At 38.8% G+C, this 19,643-nt stretch overlaps 1 protein-coding gene across 3 annotated transcripts in view; it reads right to left on the bottom strand.

The window, feature by feature from the left end:
- kiz (kizuna centrosomal protein) overlaps window positions 1–19,643 on the bottom strand; it is a 185,247-nt gene that overhangs the window by 76,959 nt on the left and 88,645 nt on the right. For 2 of the 3 annotated variants that reach the window (XM_043696537.1, XM_043696535.1), the window contains exons 7-8: window positions 4,055–4,189; window positions 802–966 (exon numbers count right to left, since the gene is read on the bottom strand). In XM_043696537.1, the coding sequence (XP_043552472.1) occupies window positions 802–966; window positions 4,055–4,189 (300 nt within the window). The remainder of the gene's footprint in view (window positions 1–801; window positions 967–4,054; window positions 4,190–19,643) is intronic. The other variant, XM_043696536.1, reaches the window with a different exon arrangement.

Below are 19,643 nucleotides of genomic sequence, written 5' to 3'. Positions count from 1 at the left end.
CTGTTGTTGGGGTTTGTTGCTGAGAAATCGGCGGACTGTGTTCATTGGATACCTGTTGTTTTTTAATACATTGTATAGGTGATTTTCCTCTGCTCTTCATAGTTCCTCTGTGCTGCAGTGTTTACTTCCTCTAAATATTTATAAATGTCAACGTGAGCAACATGCTCCCCCTAAAGAATGAATTGGCAAAATCAATGTGTTCAGGACAACCAATATGGAAATCCTGGACAGAATAAGAGTTCAAAGTATCTAAATTCCTAGGTACAGATTGGGTTCAACTGAAACAAAGTTGAGCAAGAATATTTGAGAGGCATTTACAATTACTAGCAGGAAGGTGGCAGAGGACTGGAAATAGACTACTTTATGTAAAGGGGACAAAACAAAGAAAAATGCCTTCAAACTCATGTAAAAAAAGAAATCGTAGAACGGATTGGTTAGTGTAAGCTTGAAGATTATTGACACAATATTGACCTATTCCACTATTACACAGCAATCAGCAAATTCAGAAGGGCATTATTTTTCTGCATTAATCTCCTTGACTTTGTTAAGGAAAAGACAACTGTAACACATTATATAAAAAAAGGAGTTACTAGACTTTCAAAGACGCAAAAAGCCAAAGATCAAACTCAAACCTGAGAGTTTACAAACTCAGATGCAACATTAAAAGTTAATAATAAAAAACACTTCAGCAAACAGGAATATTAGTTTACAAATGCGTAAAGTTAATTTTAAAAAATATAGTCATTAAACCATTCAGCAAAAAAGCTTTAAAAACAAATTTGGTTTCCTGAAGCCATTTACCTATTATTGCTTCCATCAAATGCTTCACACTCTTTATTCAAAATTTCTTCAGACAGCAGACAACCATTTGAAGTACTCTGTGACAACCCCTTCAGCTGGTGAAGAACAACTGCTCCACAGGCATCAAGGTTTTTTCTGCTCACACTGTCTTTCTTATTACAAGTACTGCAAAAGAAGTTTAAAATTAAACTTGACATTGAAAACCCAGAAATGTAATTATTACAGCAAATGCCAGCAACTAATAATTCTGAGACAAAAGTTATAAGAATTGTTAGTTTTTCAACATTGAGGACTTACACCAAAAGAAATCTACATATAATGCAACTTAGGTGCAAAATACCAAGGTAATGCAATTTAGTTGCTACTATTTCTTGATTCCTTTAAATTGCAAAAATATACTTTATTCATAGAAAGAAATATTTATGTACATTCAGATCTCTTTACTTACAGAGAACAAATTAAGCCTTGATGTTCACCATTCTCTGTATTTACAGTCAACCTCTTGGCATTTAGCTGAGGTGTCAGCAGGGCCCAATTTCTGAATGAATTCCTGTTATTCGTTGGCAGAAAAACCTTACGCGGTGGTCTTTCCCCACTGTGCCTTGGCAGTAACTGCTCCAAGCTTTAGTGCGGTCCTCAGCATGTATTCCTAGATTGTAGCAGATTTAACGCTATACCCATTAATGCTGGTAATTTTAATACCCATTTTAAAGTTTATAAAGTGACCGATATCCATTCACCAATGTTCCTGTCACTGGGGGGACTGTCTGCATCCCTGTGTTGCGGGCGAACTGTTGAACCCTTGCAGGGCTGATGTAGCTGTCCAGTTCTTCCCTGGGGCCATATCCCCAAGCTGGTGTCATCAGGATGAGGACAGGATCAGCAGAGTTCAGCTCTGAGTCTGACAGAGGGACTGTCAGAGGATTGAGGCTTCTAGTTGCCTGGAACTCTGGTGCAGTGGGTACCCTCTGATTCTCATTAGGTGAGGGGCTGGCTTTACCAGTCCCCTCTGGGGGTCCATCGTTTCCTGGTTGGGGGGGGTGCTCCCCTTCTCCCCTCTGGTGCTCTGCCTCTTTTTCTGATGATGACCGTCCTTCTGCCCTTCTTTGTCATCAGAGGAGCTGCTGGTGTCGACCTCATGCAGCTGTCTCTTTCAACTTTGCTGTGAGGCCTTGGGCGCCTGACGTATTTTCCTTTTCTTGTTGTATTTCACCGGTATCCACTCCTCCACCTCCTTGGTTTCTTCCTCCTCCATTAACTCAGTCTATTCAGTTGGAGGTTGGGTCAGTTGCTGTGCTTCCATGCTGGCTACTGCTTGTTCCACTCCAACTTGTCCTTCTTTCTGGGTGCTTCTTGTCTCAATTCCCTTGCTGGATGGTGGCACCTTTCTAATCTTTGAGGGCCCACAGCTCACATTGCCACCTCTGAGTGTAAGTGGCGGTAGCCCCCTGCCCCAGATCTTGGGCAATCCTTGTACATGTGGCCTGCTTCCCTGCACTTGTTGCAACTTTTGGACTCCTTGCAGTCCTTGGGCAGGTGACCCTAATGCCAATTCAAGGAAGAGCCCACCTGGAGCTATGGCCTCACACCCCAGGCCAGTGAGGTTGGAACACAGTCAGGGTGACTGTGAAGGTGGAAGAAAACACACTGGTTGATTGGGCCTTTATTGTGAAGAGGATCATACTGGATTGCTGCAGGTTCTATACAGTAGCATGAAGATTCAACAGCAGGTCAGCTCAATCAATGTTCCTCCAACATCCAATCATGATCCAGCAATGATTTCAATAGGTCTGATGACTCACAACTCGACACCCGTTCTGATAAGTTCAGGAAACTTTATTGCGATTCAACTTTGTTACAACTTCAGATCTTCCCAGCAAAAGGTGTACAAAAACAGCTCAAGGTCAAAGAACCTCCACCACGCGTATGTGAGATTGAACATAACATTTTCAAATATAATAATCCTTTCTCCTCTTATGCAATGAAAATACTTTTGTCTGGCATCCTTATGGTCGTCCTTAATATGCAGTGTTACTGTATTACTAAAACTTCTTTCAGCAGAGTATGTAAGTTTGAAATTTACTGAACCACCAAGGAAAACAGCCATATCATTATAAGGTACAGGGTTGAAGCAATTTCCCCACATCTTATATGTCTATGCTTTTCTCTATAACTGTCAAACTTCATAAAAAGATGCACGATGCATGGCTTTAAAGTTCCCTTGTAAAGTCGAAGTCAGTGTAATAATTACATATTCTTCAAACACAGAGTTGCGAATTTGGAATGCAGAATACAAACTTTGCTTACCGATTTTTGAGAAGATTTGTAGCTCAGGTTGATGATAAGTCTGTAAGTGAGCTTGAAGGTTTGTTTTCAAACATTTCGTCACCATACTTGGTAATATCATCAGTGAGAGTCTCTGGTGAACTGCTGGTGGTATGTTCCACCTCTCTCTTTATAGGTCTTGGTTTCTTAAGGTGGGCGATGTCATTTCCAGTTCTCTTTTTCAAGGGAAGGTTGATAGGATCTAAGTCAATGTGTTTATTGATGGAGTATTGGTTAGAATGCCATGACTCTCAGAATTCTCATGCGTGACTTTGTTTCGTCTGTCCTAGGATGTGTGTGTTGTCCCAGTTAAAGTGGTGTCCTTTGTCAGTATGTACGGAAACTAGTGAGAGTGGGTCGTGTCTTTTGGTGGCCAGTTGGTGTTCACATATTCTGGTGGCAAGTTTCCTGCTAGTTTGTCCGATGTAGTGTTTTTTTTTTACATTTCTTGCATAATATCTTGTAAATGACGTGAGTTTTGCTGGTGGTATCTAATGGATCCTTTAGGTTCATTAGTTGCTGTTTAAGTGTGTTGGTAGGTTTGTGGGCTGCCATGATGCCAAGGGGTCTGAGTAGTCTTGAAGTCATTTCTGATATGTCTTTGATGTAAGGTTTGTTTATTTTAATTTGAACCAAAACAAAAATGCTTTTTGATGAACTGTCTACTTGTAACTGTTTCATAATCATTGCCAACTCCATAACTTTTGACAGAACTTATTAGATTACTGACATGTTCTAAATATCAGAGTTTCTACAGAACTGAAATTAAAAAATATTCCCAGCTCCAGTTAATACACATAAAATTTAAATGCCATGACTTTAAAAATAGAAAGATAACAAAATTTATGCAACAGTTTGTACAGTCACAATTTGTAAGCACCAGAAAGAAAACTGGAATGAAAGAACAATTTTGCAGATCTATAATCACCTTGTGATTTCCTGCAGTTTCTCGTTACTTATGGTAGTAGGCTGGTACACCTGTGAATAAGTAGTCACTGTTTCTCTTACACCATCTTCTATCGTTTGAAGTAAGTGAAAAAATCCTTCCAGTGAAAGGCAGCTGCTGCAGGTAACAATGGAAAATCCGTGTTCAGGATTATAATTATACATGTTATGTAATTAAACATTAATACATGGTGGTAAAAGGTAACCTAATATTTTAAAAAAAAACTTAACCTTAAAACTACTTCAAAATGACGAGAACTGCATTTTTGTTAAAATGCACAACAGGGCACCATTTTACGTTTTTATGTTCCTGAGAAATAAGTGCATTATCTGAGAAATCATTCATCTCTTTATTAACAGCTGGTTATGAATCACAAAGTTTGTGACTGTTAGTCTGAAAGGTAAAACATGACACAATGTTGACTGAAGCTTTCAGTTTTTCATATTTTTTATTTTGATCCTCATACCTCAGTTAGCAAGATAAATTATCTATTCCAACATTTCTGCCACTGGTGTTCCTAACTGACTACCAAGATAAATGCTCCTTTTCCCTTTCAATTTGTGGGTAAGCAACCGCTTTAAATCTCCCTCAACTATTCAACTGTAGAATTTTGTGAGAAAGAAGAAAATCATTCAGGCCATTGTGCCCACACTAGATCGTTGAAAGATTTACCCACCCAGCCCCATTTCTATGCCCATTCTTTGTGTTCCATACAAAAAATTATTTTTCAAACACTCGACCACTTTCCTGTTAAAATTATTATAGATTCTGACCCTATCAATTTTTTGGTATAGTATTTCATTTACCAGGAACCCTCTTGGTAAAACAAAATTCCCAGCATTAAAGATAGACAAACTCAAGTGTTTTTGGGCTCTTTAAAGATTAAATTTCATCATTTGAGGGTGGCATGGTGGCTCAGTGGTTAGCACTGCTGCCTCACAACACCAGGCACCCAGGTTTGATTCCATCCTCGGGCGACTGTATGTGCAGAGTTTGCACATTCTCCACCATGTCTGCATGGGTTTGCTCTGGGTACTCCAGTTTCCTCCAATAGTCCAAAGATGTGCAGGTTAGGTGAACCGGCCCTGCTAAATTGCCCATAGTGTTCAGGGATGTGTAAGCTAGGTGCATTAGTCAGAGGAATGGGTCTGGGTTAATTAACCTTCGAAGTGTTGGGCCAATGGCCTGTTACTACACTGTAGGGATTCTATGATTTTATTGCTGGAACAGCACAGCAGGTCAGGCAGCATCCAGGGAACAGGAAATTCGACGTTTCTGAGATCCTGAGGAAGGGCCTGTGCCCGAAACGTCGAATCTCCTGTTCCCTGGATGCTGCCTGACCTGCTGTGCTGTTCCAGCAATAAAGTTTCAACTTTGATCTCCAGCATCTGCAGACCTCACTTTCTCCTTCTATGATTTGCCAAATTGTTACAGCCAATTTACCAAAAGGTATTTAAAAAGAAAATCAAGCAAATAAAATCTTCCTTCTTTGAATGCTTTAAGTGTAATTTAGTAATTATAGCATGCTGGTAATAAAAGAAAAGTATAAAGGTGAGCAAAAAAAAAAGACAATTTATTGAAAAAGGGCACTAAACATTGATTTTAACACTATTCATTACTGCAGTTTTGTTAGGTCATTCAATGGCAGAATGTTTTGTTTAAAAATGCAAACGTACAATGAATAATCTGAATACATATTGAGTCCTGTAAAGCCCTCAAAATGTGCCGTTATCTAACTTTAACAATAATGAATTAATGAAAACTGAGTCTAAGCAACTATGCTTTTTTCTGGGTGGGTGCATAGATCATCTAAAAAATATATTTTAAGCAGCATTGAAACTAATATCTCTATACTATCAGAAGTACTAGATACATTTCGTAGTGTACATTTTATAGCTAGAAAAGTTAGCATTTCAACTGTTTTTCCTCATTCATGAGGTCAGAGTCACTCACCTGATGTGCTAGAACTACTTGCCTGCAACTAAAGGACAGTTTTCTCATTCAAGTATCCAGTCAGTAATAATAAATTGACAAATTTAGCCCCAACCAAAGCTCAGTGAATAATGAAACTACTGCTGCCATGGTTTCATATAACAATGATTCATATAACAATGTACTATTCAGAATTGTACGGAAACAAACCATACTTATTGACTAGCTGCACAGAACTAGAGAGATAAGCATGTGCCCTTAAAATAGTTGCATTCTGCACTTCATTCCCGTCAAGTGTGGACTTAAACGTGGTATAACAAGAATGTCATTTCCTGATGAAGGGCTTATGCCTGAAACTTATGCTCCTCAGATGCTGCCTGACTTGTGCTTTTCCAGCACCACACTCTCAAATCTGATCTCCAGCATCTGAAGTCCTCACTTTCTCCTTGCAAATATTAACAGTTAACAGTAAATAACTTAAATTATTTTAATGAGCAATGTCTACTTGATCGATTGTGACAACATCATCAATATAATCACTAATCACTTGCAATTCTGTCATTTGTGACTTTGTTACTTGCAGGCTAATCAGTAATCTCAGAAATATTTCTTACGTCAAACAGGCAATTACTGTAAAAGTGAACTATGGATAAAGAAAAGGAGAAGATACATGGATTTTAATCATCTTCCTTGTCTAACAGGTATAAAAACTGAACCTTCAATGAAGTAGAGGTGTCAAAGATGGAAAATACATGTTATTTAATTGTAGCATGAGCAATATTACAACTGCCTGTAAGATATATTCATCAACTCATTTCTAAAGGATAATAGAGTATTCCGCACGCCTAGTCACTAAATGATACACCATAATTTACTCATATGCCCTTGAGAAGGTGGTGGTGAACTGCCTCTTTGAATCGCTGCTGTCCACTTGCTGTGGGTTCACCCACAATGCTGGTAGGGAGGGAATTCCAGAATTTTGACCCAACGACTGTGAAGGATTGGCAGCATATTTCCAAGTCAGGGTGGTGAGTGTCTTAGAGGGGAACTTGCAGGTGGTTGTGTTCCCAGGTACCTGCTGTCCTTGTCCTTCTTGATGGCAGTGGTAGACGGTTTGGAATGTGCTAAGGATCTTTGGTGAATTTCTATAGTGCATCTTGTAGATAGTACAAACTGCTGCTACTGAGCGCCGGTGATGGAAGGATTGATTGTTTGTAGGTGTGGTGCCAATCAAGTGGCTTGCTTTGTCCTGGATGGTGTCAAGCTTCTTGAGTGTTGTTAGGGTTGCACCCATGCAGGCAAGTGGGGAGTATTCCATCACACTCCTGACTTGGGCTTTCTGACTGTGGTTATTATTTTATTTTGATTGCATTTACCTGACTAAAAGAAACTCATGTTGAAACGCTGCTTTCTCAATGTTGAAATACCGGAAGATATGATCCTGGGTGAAGACACCACGAGCTACAAGTTCCCCATCAATTTATTCATCATTGTGACTTGTAAATGCATTGCCATTCCTTCAGTGTCACTGGGTCAAAATTCTGGAACTTCCTCTCCAATGGCATTGGTGGTCTACCTACACCAAAATGGACTCCAGTGGTTCAAGAAAGCAGCATATCACCTTCTCCAGGGTAACTAGGTATACACAATAAATGCTGGCACATGCAGCAATGCCCACGTCCCGTGAATGAATTGAAAATAAACAATGCTCAGTGAGATGTCTGTCTGAGAAAAACATCTGCAACCCATTGTGGAGTCTAGCCAACATAGAAGATGTATTGTAATGTGTAGTCAAAACAGGCATACATACACACCAGTTTATATCCTGGTACCCACAAAAATATGAGACTACCACTTGGTATGAAGAAACTTTCAATTGCCAATGATCAGATTTCTGTACTTAGTTGTAAAGGTAAAAGTAAACTGAACCATTGGGCAGCTCTCATTCGACAGAGACAACCAGTAGGGATTTAAGTTGAGGGTCACCACGTGTCAGGTGAGGGGAGAGGTTGAGAAGAAGAATCCTTCATGGTAACCATAGCTGTGCAGGAATCGAACCCATGCTGTTCGTACCACTCTACATTGTAAACCAGCCATCCAGGCAACTGAGCTAATTGATCCCTTAGTAGCAAAAGCACTTTAAAAAACTTTTTTTTAATTGAAAAGCAGCTGAAAAATCTGAAGAACTGCTATATACTCATGTTTAAAGATTATAAAGATGGATTTGATACTGTTTGAACATGTTATAAATACAAATTTACTGGCTAAACATTTACAAACATTATTTAAAGTGCTAATAATAAAAGTGCTAAGTGCATAGCTTCCATCATAACACAGTCTGAATGCTGGGCCCAACTATTTTGTTGTGTATTTCCTTTATAGATTCATGCCACCAAATCCGAAATACAAGGTAACAAATTATCACCCAAATTTACCCAATTTAGAAATTAATAAATGATAGTCAAAAGTTTAAAGAACAAGAACAATACAGTACACGAACAGGCACTTTGATTCTCCAAGCCTGCATCGACACGTTCTGCCATTCCATACTAAAACTGTCTTTATATCCATATCCCTCTATTCCCTTCCTATTCATGTATTCATCCAGGTGCTTCTTGAATGCTGTTATTGTGTCTGCTACCACTTCTTCCTCTGGCAGCACGTTCCAGGGTACTCAGCACCATTTTTGTGAAGAACTTGCATTGCACACCTCTTTTAAGCTTCTCTTCACTCCCTCCCTCCCTGGCGCCTTGAACCTGTCCCCCTAGTAATTGACCTCTCCACCCTGGGAAAAAGCCTCATACTTTCCACCCTATCCATACCATTCACAACCTGATACACCTCTATCAGGATTCACAATCTTTTAAACTTCAATCAAGAGTTTGTTTGAAAAGGCTGACACAACCACAAAATCATAATAGGATAACATAATGACTACAGCTGTTGCAGTTTTTCACCAAAGAAGGATCGTCTAATAAATTTTTTTGAAAACTACTCCCCAGTTGCCACTTTTGGGAAGTGTCCTTTACATATTATCTTCTGCCACATGGAAAGTAATCTTAATCTATTTTCAGAAGAAAAGGTTTAATATTTTTGTCGAGAAAAATCTAATAGAAGATAAGGTTCTTATTGACCAAAGGATCATTCCAGCCGAAACCTGAGACAGTTAATTTAAAATTGTATCAGTTCGTTCAGATATTGAATTCACCTCCTAAGGGTGCTGAACTTCTTGAAGTGGGGGGGGGGGTGTCCAGGAATATCCTCCACTAGTAAACTCAATTTTCATATTACAATATATGTTTTCATATTGTAAGCTCATTATTTTAAAAGATTTTATACTTTACAATGGATAGACTTTATCTTAAAGGAAATACCTTCAGGTTTTCAACATCCAGCCAAATTCAGCAGCCTCAAAAGTAGTTTCGAAGCCCGCAAAGTGCAATTACTAGCTTCCCCCTTCCGCACTGAATTGTACTGCCAGACCCATTAAGCTTCTTTCTCCAATGCTAACTGCCTCTGATGCAGTGTTCTGACTTACGATCAACAAATCATGTTGCTAACTTCTGAATTCTGTATCTCTCATCTCCTTTAAGAAAGGAGGATGGGCAAGAGAGGAGGGGGTGTGGCTTTTATGATTAGAGATAGCATTATTGCTGCACTTAGGGATGATATTCTGGGAATACATCCAGGGAAGCTTTTCGAATGAACTGAGAAATAAGAAAGGGATGATCACCTTAATGGGATATTATAGACCCCCTAATAGTCAACAGGAAATTGAGAAACAAATTTATAAGGAGACCTCTGTCAGAATAATAGGGTGGTTATGGTAGAGAATTTTAACTTTCCAAATGTAGACTAGGGCTGCCATAGTGTTAAGGGTTTAGATGGAGAGGAATTTGTTATGTGTGTACAAGAACATTTTCTGATTCAGTATGTGTATGTACCTACTCTTGACCTACTCTTAGAAAATAAGGCAGAGCAGGTAGGGACTGAGGTGTTAATGGGGAGCACATTGGAGCCAGCAACCATAATTCTATTAGTTTTAAAATAGTGATGGAAAAGGATAGACTGGATCTCAAAGTTGAAGTTCTAAATTGGAGGAAGGGCAATTTTGACAGTATTAGGCAAGAACTTTCAAAAGCTCATTGAGGGCAGATGTTTGTAGGTAAAGGGACAGCTGGAAAATGGGAAGCCTTCAAAAATGAGATAACGAGAGTCCAGAGACAGTATATTCCTGTTCGGGTGAAAGGAAAGGATGTTAGGTGTAGGGAATGCTGGATGACGAGAGAAATTGAAGTTTTGGTTAAGAAAAAGAAGGAAGCATATGTCAGGTAGAGACAGCAGAGAGTGAATCCTTAGAAGAGTATAAAGGCAGTAGGAGTATACTTAAGAGGGAAATCAGGAGGGCAAAAAGGGGACATGAGATAGCTTTGGCAAGAAGGGTTAAGGATAACCCGAATAGATTTTATAAATACATTAAGGTCAAAAGGGACAAAAGGGCAAGGCAGCCTGTGTCTAGAGCCACAGGAGATGGGGGGAGATACTAAATGGTATTTTGCTTGTGTTTACTGTAGAGAAGAACATGGAAGATATAGAATGTGCAGAAACAGATGGTGACATCTTTAAAAATGTCCAAATTACACAGCAGGAGGTGCTGGATATCCCCAGGACCTGATCAGGTATACCATAGAATGCTGTGGAAAGCTAGGGAAGTGATTGCTGGGCTCCTTGCTGAGCTACTTGTATCATCGATAAGCACAGGTGAGGTGCTGGAAGCCTGGAGGGTGACTAACATGGTGCCACTATCTAAGAAAGGTGATAAAGAAAAGCCAGGGAACTATAGACTGGTGAGCCTGACATCGGTTGTGGGCAAGTTGTCGGAGGGAATCCTGAAGGACAGAATTTACACGTATTTGGAAAGGCAAGGACTGATTGGGGATAGTCAGCATGGCTTTGTGCACGAGAAACCATGTCTCATGAACTTCACTGAGTTTTTTTGAAGAAGTAACAAAGAGGATTGATGAGGGCAGAGCTGTGGACGTGATCTATATGGACTCCAGTAAGGCGGTCGACAAGTTTCCTCATGGTAGAGTGGTTAGCAAGGTTAGATCCCATGGAATACAGGGAGAACTTGCCACTTGGATACAGAACTGGCTTGAAGGTAGAAGACAGAAGGTGGTGGTGGACGGTTGCTTTTCAGACTGCAGGCCTGTGACCAGTGATGTGCCACAAGGATCAGTGCTGGGTCCACTGCTTTTTGTCATTTATATAAATGAACTGGATGTGAACATAGGACGTATAGTTAGTAAGTTTGCAGATGAATCCAAAATTGGAGGTGTAGTGGACAGCAAAGAAGATTACCTCAGAGTACAACGGGATCTTAATTAGGTGGACCAATGTGCTGAGGAGTGGCAGATAGAGTTTAATTTAGATAAATTTGAGGTGCTTCATTTTGGAAAAGCAAATCAGGGCAGGACTTTTCCACTTAATGGTAAGGTCCTGGGGTGTGTTGCTGAACAGAGAGACCTTGGAGTGCAGGTTAATAGTCCCTTGGAAGTAGAGTTGCAGGTAGAAAGGATAGTGAAGATGGTGTTTGGTATGCTTTCCTTTATTGGTCAGAGCATTGAATACAGGAGTTGGGAGGTCATATTGTGGCTGTACAGGACATTGGTTAGGCCACTTTTGGCACAGTGTGTCAATCCTATCCGAAGGATGTTGCGAAACTTGCAAGGATTCAGAAAAGATTTACAAGGATGTTGCCAGGGTTGAAGGATTTGAGCTATAGGGAAAGGCTGAATAGGCTGGAGCCGTTTTCAGTGGAGTGTCAGAGGCTGAGGGGTGACCTTATAGAGGTTTATAAAATCATGAGGTATGGATAGTATAAATAGATAAGGTCTTTTTCCTGGGGTGGGGGCGTCCACAACTAGACGGCATGGGTTTAAGGTGAGAGGGGAAAATTTAAAAGGAACCTCTTCTTCATGCAGAGGGTGGTGCATGTATGGAATGAGCTGCCAGAGGAAGTGGTGGAGACTGATTCAATTACAACATTTAAAAGGCATCTGGATGGGTATATGAATAGGATGGGTTTAGAGGGGTATAGGTCAAGTGCTGGCAAATGGGACTCAATTAATTTAGGATATCTGGTTGGCATGGGTGAGTTGGATTGTAGGGTCTGGTTTCCGTGCTGTACATCTCTATGACTCTAAATGCTGCAACTGCTCTTCTCATGAGTTTCCTCCCTACTGCAAGCTTTTCTGCTTACAGTTCTCATTTTCACCCCTAGAAACACAGCTGCGCCCTCCAACGTGCTATCTGGCACGTTGGAGGGCGCAGCTTCCTAGGTCTTCCAGGCTCCTCTCTTTCAGCTTTTCTTTATAGCTTTTCGTCAGTTTTCATATCCATTCCATCACCCACATTGCTGCTTCTCCGTAATGTTTTGTTTCAAAGCACCAACTTTGCGTAACAAACAATGCTGTGCATCAGGCTACAACTCTTGCCCATAGTGCACTATGCTGTCTATTATAATCCACAATAAAGATTACATTAAAAATAAAATAAAATTAAAACAATTTCATGTCGCTAACTATGTAAGTTAAAAATGTTATCAAATTGAAAGAAAGAGACATAATGCTGCAAAGGTTAGTCGTCACTTAGAAAATTGGAAAAATTTTAGAAACCAGAAAACTGTGACTTAAAAAAAGGACAAATTGGAGTACGAGAGAAAACAAGCAAGAAATATAAAAACAGACAGTAAAAGCTTTTACAAGGAAAAAGCAATCAAATAAAGTCATTAAAGTAAGCATTAGTCCAATAGAAGACAAATAACATTTCAAGAATAGTGGAAATACAGGAAACTAAAACTATCAAAATCACTGAAGAAAAAATACTGGGCAAACTAATGGGACGAAAGGCTGACAAGTCCCCTGGATTTCATGGCACCTTGGGATATTAAAAATAGGTAGATGTAGAGAAGTGGATATTTTGGTTTCAATCTTCCAAAATTCCCGAGATGCTTGGAAGATGCCAACAGATTGGAACAGCAACTCATATTTCTTATGTACTCCCCTCAAAGATGTTCCATTGTACTGTTTCGCCGTGTTTCTTGTATTCTACACCTCTACTTACAAACCCAAGGATCCAACAAGCCTTCTTAAAACTGTTTCAACTTGCTTGGCCACCTTCACAGAACTATGCATGTGATGCCCAAGGTCCCTCTGCTTTGGTACTCTCCTCAAAGTTGTACTTTACAGCCAGTACTGTCTCTTAATGTTTCTTATACTAAAATGCATTACCCTTACATTTGTCTACATTAAAAGTCATCAACCAGATGTTTCCCCATTTGGCTAACTTGTCAATGTCCATTTGAAGTCGCTCAGCATCATCCTCAAAATTCACTATTCTCCCTCGCTTAGAATCACCTGTAAATTTAGAGATTTTTCCCTCAACACCCATCTCAAATTTGTTTATCAAAATCAAAAGAAGCAAAGAGGTCCCAACACTGATTCCTGAGGAACATTACTTCTAAATCGCCTCCAATCTGAGAAATGCCCATCTACCGTTTCCTACCTTTAGCCAACTTCTAACCCATGCTACCAAGGACCCATCAATCCCAAACATTTCTTATTTGCTAACCAACCAGCCACGTGGCACCACATCAAGTGCTTTCTGAAAGTCCAAGAATACAACCTCCACAGCACTACCTTCATTCACTGACTATGTCACCTCGTCAAAGAACTCAAACAAATTTGTCAGGCATAAATGCTCTTGACAAAGCCATGGTGACTATCAAATATTAACTTATTTTTCTCTAATTGTATATTAACCATATCCCATATTATGGCCTCCATCAGTTTTCCCACTGTTGATATCAAGCTGAAGGCCTATAGTCTTCTGGGTTCTTCTTTGCCCCTTTCTCAAACAACAATGTCACATTTGCAATCCTCCAGTTCCCTCAAGACTAATTCTGTACTCAGAGGGGCCTGGAAAATTTCTGCCAATGGCTCCGCAACTTGCTCCTTTACCTCTCCCCAACTCTGAGATTCCCCACTTGGCTTGTCTCATTTCCAAGGACCAGATATAGCACAGTTCCCCCTCTGGTAGGAAATATTTTGTTCCAGAATGTTCTCCTACACACATTGCATTTCTCTGCTTCTGTACTCTCACTCTACTTTTTTTCCCCCAATGTACCAAAGGATAATTGAAATTACCAACTGCCACAACCAGATTTCCATAATCTACCTACAAATGATCTCTTCAACTTCCTCCCCACTATTTGGAGGTCTGTAGGAAAAACCCTCACAAGGTCACCACTCCCTTCCTATTTTTCATCCAACCATATAAGTATTAATTCAGGAACTGTATCTCATTCAAGAGTAATGATCCTATCATTGATGAAGACTGCTACACCACCTCCTTTTTTTACCTACCCTTGTTTCTACCAAAAGCTGTATAACTTGGAATGTTAAGTATCCAGTCCTCTTCCGAGCGTGAGCCATGTTTCTATCAATAATATGTGATCATACACGCCGCCAAAGCAATTTCTGCTTCTAGTTCCCAATTTTGTTCACAATATCCCATACATTTACATACGTACAATTTAACCCTGCCATTTTCTTTCTTACACATCGGAAGGTTACAATTTTGTTGTTCATTGCCAGCAATCAAGCCTTCCCTCACTTCTTTTTCCCCATTCCCCATCTTCTCACATTTTCCCTCTAGCTGGTGCTTTCAATACTGGGCCCATTAGTCAAGCCACCCCGCTGCCTTAAAACTTTGAATCCACCTTAACTGTATTAATTCTCTGTCACCCAGAAGATCAGTTCCATTTCTGCTCAGGTGAAGCCCATCTCTTCTGGATAACTTTTTTTCTTTCCCAAAAGTGATCCCAATATCGCAAAAATCTAAACTTCTCCCTTCTGCACCATCCCTCAAGCTATGCATTTACCTTACTGATCTGCCTTTGTCTAAATGGGGACGTTCATGGCTCAAGTAGTATTTCTGAGATAACTATTCTTGAGGGCCTGCGTTTCAACCTATGCCCTAATTCCTGAAACGGATCCTGCAAGACCACCAGACTATACCTCCCTATGTCATTGTCCATATTGATAAAAGTTTTTAAATTTGCACATGCCCCTGAACAATGACTGTCTGTGGTAAAAGTAAGAGGATGGCACTTATAAAAAAAAATCGTTTTCACTCTGGCAATAAGGCACATCACAAATATGCATCTACATATATACATATATTAGAATCCAAATTATGTTCCACTTTGATTGAACAGTAATACTCAGTCTAGCAAACTACAGTTACAATGATCAGGATACTTACATGAGTAATTTTAATTGTTTGACCATTTGCCAAATATGAAAGACTCATTTTGTAATTTATAAGTACTGAAGTCACATTTGTTTTTACAGAGCTTTCCTTAAAAATGTAACTACCTGTGAGATAAATCAACAATATTCAAAACTTCTCTATTTTAGTATTTCAAAGTAATTAGTATAAATTACGGCATTAAAATTTTTATTAAGTAGTATGCTTTATGACTATCATCTCTAAGCACAATACTTGACCACTGTTACTTTAATATGACAGTGTCATTCATTTTAAAATGCATTGTAATAAAAGGTCCATTTCTGGATTTTAAAAAAAGATGGTGTTCTAGCAAATTTTAATTCATTCTTTTTTAAATGCTAAATATTTAGTATGTTAGATCATCGTAAAATATCCTAGACGCCTTCACTCATTCATGTTTAAAAGCATATCCTTCCCCCACAGTGGTAAAATCTGGGTGGTCCACACTGGAGGCAATTGTGTGTAACAAATGAAACAGCAGCATGAAAACAGAATGGCAACAAGAGCAAGTAAAAAGAGAAACCAATATAAAGAAAAAAACAGAATTTATGACAATCTGTAATGGGCTGAGGGTTAGAGGTCAGGAAACAAGGGATCCTTCTCTTCATCAGGTTGCTTCCTGGTAACATCCTGATTAAGCTGACAGCTTGAATTATATCTGTTACATTCTGCCGTAGACAATCCATCTGTGCTAAGTCCTCTTCAATGCTGCTGAAGAAGCTTGGGCAAAAGCTTGTTCTTTCTTCCTTTACCATGAGGCTCAAAACAGTCATCTCTCTTCTATACTCTTTATTTGTCAGTGCTCTTCAAAGAGACCTTTAACAAACTGAATGTGCTGTGTGCATCAAGCCTGTAGTATTGTTCGTCACTCAAATGGAGCTAGAACTACACCCCTGGTCTGTCTCTATCTCTCAGATTTAGCTTAATTGTTGGATTGTCATCAAATTATTTCTGGTCCTTGGCATCAAGCCTAACTCTGGCTCAGTTACACAAAAAACATGCTGGAGATTGAACCTTTCAAGTGATATATTTAGATTCTGTTGCCATGGTGCACTAGGGTCTGAAACCCGACAGAACCATTTGACAGACTACAATGAAGCAGCTTGAAGCAAGTAATTGTGAGGAAAACGAGAACATTAGGGCTGTTTTAACTTTACTTTCACAATCATCGATGCCTAATGAACGATATATAGCATAACATTCACAGTAGACTGGAAGTGACATGATTAATTGACAAACATTTTGACATTAACTCTCCATATCTTTTATGAAACTAACCAATTTGCAATATTTCCTTGGTTAATATATCACAATGAACTGGCATAGTTAACTAGAATTACAGTGGAGTCTGTAATTATATATGTGATGGAGCAGTTAAATTATTACCAACTCAACTTAAATAATTTAAAATTGTCTAGACAAATACATGAGGAAAAATTAAATGTGAACCATTCATTTAACTCAAATCTGGAGGTCATTGGATTTGTCATCATTTGGGAATTGGAATTTAAAACACAAAGTGATCAGCTATGATTTTATTGAAGGATGGAACAGGCTTGAATGGCTGTTTCTAACTTATCTGCCTGTTCGTACGTTTATACGTTTGCAATGTCATTATAGAGCACATGATTTTTGGCATTTAAATAACCAATATTTCAAAGGAAGCAGCTATAAGTTAGTTGGCCTTTTTAAGGTACCATTGTTCAGTTATAATAAATTAACTCAAAGTGTGGAATCAGAAGAGGGAAGTCAGGCGAAGCAACTTTTGGCAATAAGTGGGCACAGCAAGGAAATTTCAAGAAAATTTTCCTCAAAAGATAAAGCTCATATTTCTGTTTACTGTACAAATTAGGGGATTGCAAATTACAGTCCTAACAAATGGGTTTCGTGGGAATACAATATTGAGTCCTTCCACAGGCCCAAAGTAGAACTCATGTCAGCTTGCAGATTAATGTGTGCTTCCAAATTCTGTTAAAGTTAAAAATCACAACACCAGGTTATAATGCAACAGGTTTATTTGGAAGCACTATAACCTGGTGTTATGTGATTTTTAACTTTGCCCACCCCAGTCCAACACCTGCACCTCCAAGTCATTCCAAATTCTGATCAAAGTATAATTTCCTGGATTAGTTGGAAAACTAGCCCATGCATCTCCCCTCGATTTAGGGGCAGAAAGGCAGATTATTTGCTGCTTTTCCATAAAATATGCTCAGATAAAGCAGGGTAAGGTTTAATAGTTTTGATTCATTCTTCATTAATGAAGTCAACCATTAAAGTTCTCTTTATAAATGTCTTTGCAAGTGATGCAAAAATGGCAGCACTCTATGTAGGGAAATTCACAGCTGGGAATTAGAAGTTCCTTTCTGGAACTGACCATAACCTGTCTCCAACTGACCTCACTCATACAGATAATTATCACATCTTACTGCTGCAGAACAGAAATACTTTGCACTGTATCAACTTTCAGGTTATGTTTATAATCCTATTGAGAACTCCAAGTTATTTCACACTTACAAAAAGACTGCACTATCACTTTTGCCAATATGAGTAATTCAACCTAGTCTAGTACTAATACATTCATACCACTAGGGTTTAGTTTTGATCTAGGCCCTACTGCTCAAATAGTTGATATTATTGTCAGTAAGATTTAATCAAGACAATTTGGAAGAGGCAGAGGAGGAACTTTAAAAATGTCACGGTTTATGTTCTGAATCACTTACCAATGACTTACGTTGAAATGTGTGTCTGTGAACATCATGCAAGGATGGGACTGTATTCTTACATCTCTATCCATGTTTATATACACTTTTCAATATGTCATTTTTATTTAAAAAAACATTAAAAAAAAGACTTACCAGACTGAGGAACATATTGAAAAATCAACTAATTAATATACCAATTAAACATGCTAGTTCATTCATATGCACTGCCCAGAAATAAGCACCTACAGGTTAATCAGTCATGCTTCTTCTACTCCTCACTCTCTCCCTCTTTTATTAGAATTTTCAGAAGATGGCCCAGCATCTTAGTAGTGGATCTGTCAGTCTGCTCTGTAAGGTGAGTATATGTAAGACACCATGTATGTTTCTGTTTTTGGAACTGTAAATTGAAATGGAAGTTGGAATAGTATATTCTTACAAGGTGAACTCTGGAAAATGAAATTCAGTGAGCCACATAATATATATACAGGGATTGGGAAGGCCACTTCTCTGGTAGATACTCCTGATCACAGGAAGAAAAACTAGTTACATCACATAAACGTGTTAAAGCCATACCATTGTAGGGAGGAAGCTGAGATTAAACAAATGTGTCAGACAGTAAGAACAATGAAGGATGACGGGGACAGTAAGAATGAGGTAGAAGAAGAAGCTGATAGTTCAAGAACCAAATTTCCTCCAAATCAACTAGCCAAGACTGAAATACTGGGACAGTTAGGTGATATATTTGCTTATCAAGAGGGAAGACAGCAAACAAATCTCGCAAGATTACATAAGAAATTCAAGGAAATCTGTAGAGATGCATTGCGTTAGCCAGGCATAATGGGGATGTAGGAAAATAAGACCCAATTAAACAATATCTTTAATGATTAAGCCTTGAAAAACATACTCAAGCAGAGATGATGATTCAAGAAATGCAATAAAATCGCATGACTGAAACAAAAGAAGCAGTTGCAACTCACTAGTGAGATTAGTTCCTAAACTGGATTAGTTGATTACATTCTGCATTGATTATGGAGATGTCAATGCAATAATGAAAACAGATTTATAACCAATTCTTCAGTTAGAGGATTTGGAAGAATCAGCTAACTAATATGCCAATTAAACATGTTAGCTCATTCACAAGCACAACCCAGCAATATGCATCTACGAGTAAATCAGTTATGTTTCTTTTACTTTTTACTCTCTACCTCTTTCATAAAAATTTTCAGGTTTGGCAGCGCTCCATTTCTTTCTGAGATTGATCTACTGAGGGGTACTCGCAAATACAATTAACATCAAAAGGATATTTCAGCCTTTGTACAGCAAGGGTTATATCAAATGTTGAGTGACACCATGTGAGTTGAAAACTGCCCCAATCACATTCCAAAGGGTTATGAATCAAGTTGGAATTAAAGTGACTAAGTTTGTATTTTATTTAGACATCCTATTACACAGTAACACCTGGGAAGAACATACAATGTATCTGGGAGATCTGTTTAAGCAATTGCAGGTAGCTTGCTTAGTAATAAATCTCGCCAAGAATGAATTTGTAAAAGTTAGGGTAACTTACCTAGGATATATTGCAG

The sequence above is a fragment of the Chiloscyllium plagiosum genome, chromosome 9 (assembly GCF_004010195.1).
Source record: "Chiloscyllium plagiosum isolate BGI_BamShark_2017 chromosome 9, ASM401019v2, whole genome shotgun sequence".
NCBI classification, from domain to species: Eukaryota; Metazoa; Chordata; class Chondrichthyes; order Orectolobiformes; family Hemiscylliidae; genus Chiloscyllium; species Chiloscyllium plagiosum.
The sequence above is the reverse complement of the archived record's forward strand: the minus strand, read 5'-3'. Positions and strand labels throughout refer to the sequence as shown.